Here is a 4,764-nt window from a genome sequence, read left to right on the forward strand (position 1 = left end):
TAACTTTTTCTTTTCTCAAATTTTACAGATGATTGAATTTTCTAATTATGAATAAAAAGGCTAATTTTTTACTGTGGATGATTGTTCCTATAATGCTGTATCTTATTCGACAGTTTCACGTGTCTGGCCTTAAGAAAATTGAGACGCATTCAATAAGCAATGATGTTGGAGAGACAGGTACATACCTTAGACCATCGATATACAATACACCTAAAAAGCAGTGTTGTCACATGCAACACATTCGAAATTGCATGAAATTGCATTCCCTTTGTAATATATGCAAATATTTCTGATTCCAGAAAAGCGCCTTTCCATCAACTGTACCATCAATTACGGTAACTGGTCAAAATTGTCAAGACCATTAGTTGGCTTGTTGAGCTTCCCTAGGTCAGGAAATACGTGGACTCGTCATTTGCTGGAACTTGCAACAGGGATTTACACTGGATCTCTTACTAATGCTGGTGGTCTATATCGCAAAGGTTATTATATTCCATGGTAACTCAATGTCATGGTCTCAAAACTTATTATTTAAGAAATTACTCGCATCTATTTTAGCACATTGGCAAGAACGTTAACACATCATTATATTGTCTTTAAATATATTATGCTGTCATCCGGCTGTATAACATCAGATCAATTGCATCATGTAATCATAAACTTAAGGGTATTTTCTCCTGATCTAATACACCGGGATCTTTCATACTGGCCAAGAATGCCAGGTGCTGTGTTTAAATTAGGATTTAGCGAAATGCAAGCACGTATATAATACCTATTGCCCAGAAAATGGTTCCTATGTCATGGCAACAAATACGTAATTTGACACCATCACTCTCTCCAAGGAGTATGTTTCCATGTGTACAATATTTACAACACTCTGATAGAATTATGAACCATCTTTATTAGAAACATGACAACGAAATCCAAAAGCATAAACCTTCGTATAATGACCTTATATGCAATGGTGAGGGATCCTTCCCCAAATCACCGTATTCGGTCGGTTAGAGATCTTTCCAGTTACTTTGTTCCTGTCTCAAGGATATTTAAATTCGGTCTCATAACAACCAGATGCTGATCTTTCTCCCAAAATCTAATTTATTTGTTGTTGTCGCAAGACTATCATCTAACAATTTAATGATTATTCGTTCATATTTTACATTATTTTGCTGATAGACAGAAAAACACACTAACACGCCGACGGCAGCAAAAAACAAAAAAACAAAAACAAAACGGTCTTGGTGGAGGTAATTAAAATGAAAACGTTGTTGCGATATAGGTGCAAAGTGTTTATAAGAACATATCCAAAAATATACTGTCAATTCAATATATTTATGCAAAGTCTATATTTTGATAATATGTTAAACTTTTTGCCATGGCTGCAAATATAAAGGCAAACTGTACATATATACTCGTGTACAGTACACTGCATGTTGTTTTGCCACTGTTAAATATGTTCATAAAGGTTGATTAATTGTATTTGGAAATGACTACTTCACTCTAGGCATACAAGTTTTTACAAGCAAATAATAAAAGATACAGATATAGCACCAAGTAGATAGTATCAACAGTGATATGTAATAATTATTCATAGTATTGAGGTCACCAATTCTGACCTCCACACTGAATCTGGGAGGAAGTCATGCAGCCAAGTTGTCTACAATTTTAAACAGAACAATAACAATGTTTACAAGAAATTTTCTCATATAACGGGAAATAAAAAGGCAATCCAAGATAATAATGATCTGCATGCTGTGTTCTCATACAGGGTTGAAAGCGGAATTCGATGATCCACAGTTGGGACGTGCTTTGGTATACAAATCTCATCATTATACTGAACTCTTTAAGTCTGGTATATTACTCATCAGAAACCCATATGACTCGTTGATCTCGTGGCACATCTTTAGACTTAGTGGATTCATGGGAAACCCGACCCTTGAAGTTTTCAGAAACAGTGAGTAATATAATATGGTTTTTCATTTTCTAAAGAAGTAAACCTGTGTCATCATTTTGGTTTCGCTGGTTCCAGGCGTCCCTTAGAAATGACAAGTAGGACGCAGGTAACTAGTAATCGCTACATTGTGTCATTGGGTCGGGATTCCGGGCCAAAGTCACGTGACTAAGTGACGTAATTTGAAAATATTCTTCATTACTGTAATAACGTCATGCCCATACAGTCTGCCAGCAAGGACTTAATACTTGACATGGTTCTGCTGTTTCCGTACAAATAACGAAAGAAACAGTTTTTTTATTCTCCCAACTTCCGAAAGTAAACCCCTGAACGGCCACGAGCGTAAGCGCTGTCGTCAGGTAACCAAGGGAAATAGAACAAGCAATAAGAAAGTGATGGACCAATCAGAATGCTGGATCCATTACTAGTTACCGGCCACTCGTGGCTTGGTGCACCATGACACTTGAGGCGGGAACCAGCCAACATCTTGGTCAGTTATGGCATATTATTGCATAGAAACATGAAGAACATTCGTAAAAAACATTTATACCATTTTCCACATATTTTTTATGTGAAACATGAAAATGAATGAAAGTGAAAATGAAGAAAGGATTGATATTCAACTGTCACGAGGTGATTAGAAATGCTGTACAGATGTCAAGATAAGATACATATTATACTTGTGTAATTTAAGTGTCTATTTAAATTATGGGTCATACACCCCTTGTTGGAATTGTATGGTACAGAGAACAGATCGTCTTGTCGGGGAATTTGAATACCAAGTATGTGCACCTGGACATTGATACCTATAAAACTACGCCTTCATCGCATGCTCGGGGCTATTCCATCTGGCGCAACCACGTTAGACATCATTGTCTAAAGCTGGTACACAACTAATGCAGAGGAGTTACAAGTCTCAACGGACCTTTCGTAGAACTGACATTAGGGCGAACTGACTTTAACCATTGCTGGCTGCAAAGCGGCGAAGATTGAGACAACACATTGACGGAACTTACTGTCTGTGTATCTATGAAGGAAGCCAGTGGGTAGTCTTCGCGTAGATAACGTCAACACGTGGTTGAAACGGCCACTGGACTTCGTCGAACACGTTTAATTAATTATTCACGTTCAACTGCAAGTTCGGCTTACAAGACATTGACATTCGTCGTATGATACTGGTCAGTAACACTACGTCAGGGTTACATATTTCATGCGTATTTTGAGCTTATTATTGTATATATTTTGGAGTGCACTTCATTTATTTAATTCATCAAATTATTATATAAATGCTGTAATTTTGTACTGCTTTGCCGTCATTCTATTGACGTGTTTTGCCCAATTAGGCTGGTCAGATGCTGGACATTTGGCAATATTTATTGATTAGAACGGCGTCAGTTCAAACAATTCACTCGTACATTGTTTACACTTGGATCTAAGCTCCATGTTACTGTACGGGCTCTAACTCGTTGAGAATTGGTTAACACGCACAGGGTTCTAGTCGACTTGTATTCCTGATGGGATTTGAGCCTTGTGCGGTGTGACTTAATTAATATTGACCTTTAATCTGTTCCCGTTATACTTAATAAAAACCGTTAACTGCTAGTATATGATTGCGTCTGTTGTATGTTCACATTGATTACACCAAGGTCACCAGTTATTGCTTGTTGGCTGTATACAAATATACAAGTCACAATTAATGCTAAAAAGTAGCAGTGGGGGAAAAGAACCCACAACACAAGGGCAGTCTTGTTTGGTAGCCACACTTGACTCCGCCTTGTGAAATCAACTTTAGTAGTTAGAATGCCGTGGGTAATTCAAATGATAATATTATTGCACTGTTCAATGACTTATTATTTTATGGTATTTATTACAGGTACAGTTTGGATTAATTTTGTAAAACATCATTATGTAAAATGGTTGAAGCTAATTGCGACTTCTTTGGAATCAGGAATGCCGATTATAATAGTACGTTATGAAGATTTAGTGCACAATCCATTGCGTCAACTGGACAGGATGTTACAATTTATGAACATGACATTAACCGCAGAACGTGTTGAGTGCATAAACACGGACTTAGAGGGCGTGTTTCACCGGCGACATCCCGATAAATTTTATTTTGACCCATTTTCTCAAGAGTTGCATGACATTATCGATGAAGATATTCGAATAGTAAACAATATGTTGAAGAAAAGAAAAGAAGACCCTGTGCCAATGCCAAAGTATGATGACGAATTATAACAATAAACCGAGTTGACAAAAAAATCGTTCGTTATGGGCGATGCAAAAATAGTTAAAGTTGTTTGGTCTAAATTCCCGCGCGTTCGCAGGTGACGACCCTCTCGCTTTAACGGGGAACCCACAGCATTAAAGTTTGAATCCTCATCCAACTGTAAAACCAATACAGATCATTTTAAAATATAAACAGCTACGGTTACCTTAGTATTTTGATAATTTAAATCTCGTTTTAAATACATTCTTCTTTGTGTAGAGCTCAGTAATTTTAACATTGTATAGCCAACACTGTCTAAACAAAAGCGAAAACATAATTTTATAAAATTATATTTTCCTCGTATAAAACGTCTTTACTAGGTTGAATTAGATTATCCAATTTTACATCTCTGTATTTTTGAGTTGTCTAGGCGTTATGAATAATTATTGCTATATTCATTTTTGACATTTACTCGTACAAAAACACAGCACAGCTAAATAAATATGTGCGTGCGTGTGAATAGGTGATTTTCCGTACAATTGCGAGATCTCGCGAGATGCATGAAAGACGCGCGTCGAACGTCTGCCGCAAAAATCGAACGATTTGATTT

The 4,764-nt window shown here is 36.8% G+C and overlaps 1 protein-coding gene across 1 annotated transcript; it reads left to right on the forward strand.

Annotated features, from left to right (window-relative positions):
- Positions 1-1,880: 1,880 nt before the first annotated feature.
- On the forward strand, positions 1,881-4,234 carry LOC102807972 (sialate:O-sulfotransferase 1-like). Its single transcript, XM_006818735.2, has 2 exons — positions 1,881-1,948; positions 3,819-4,234. Exons 1-2 carry the CDS (start codon positions 1,915-1,917, stop codon positions 4,181-4,183), a joined length of 399 nt encoding a protein of 132 aa, XP_006818798.2. The 5' UTR covers positions 1,881-1,914; the 3' UTR covers positions 4,184-4,234.
- The last annotated feature ends 530 nt before the right edge of the window (positions 4,235-4,764 follow it).

This window comes from Saccoglossus kowalevskii, chromosome 4 (genome assembly GCF_978046115.1).
Source record: "Saccoglossus kowalevskii chromosome 4, keSacKowa6.1, whole genome shotgun sequence".
NCBI classification, from domain to species: Eukaryota; Metazoa; Hemichordata; class Enteropneusta; family Harrimaniidae; genus Saccoglossus; species Saccoglossus kowalevskii.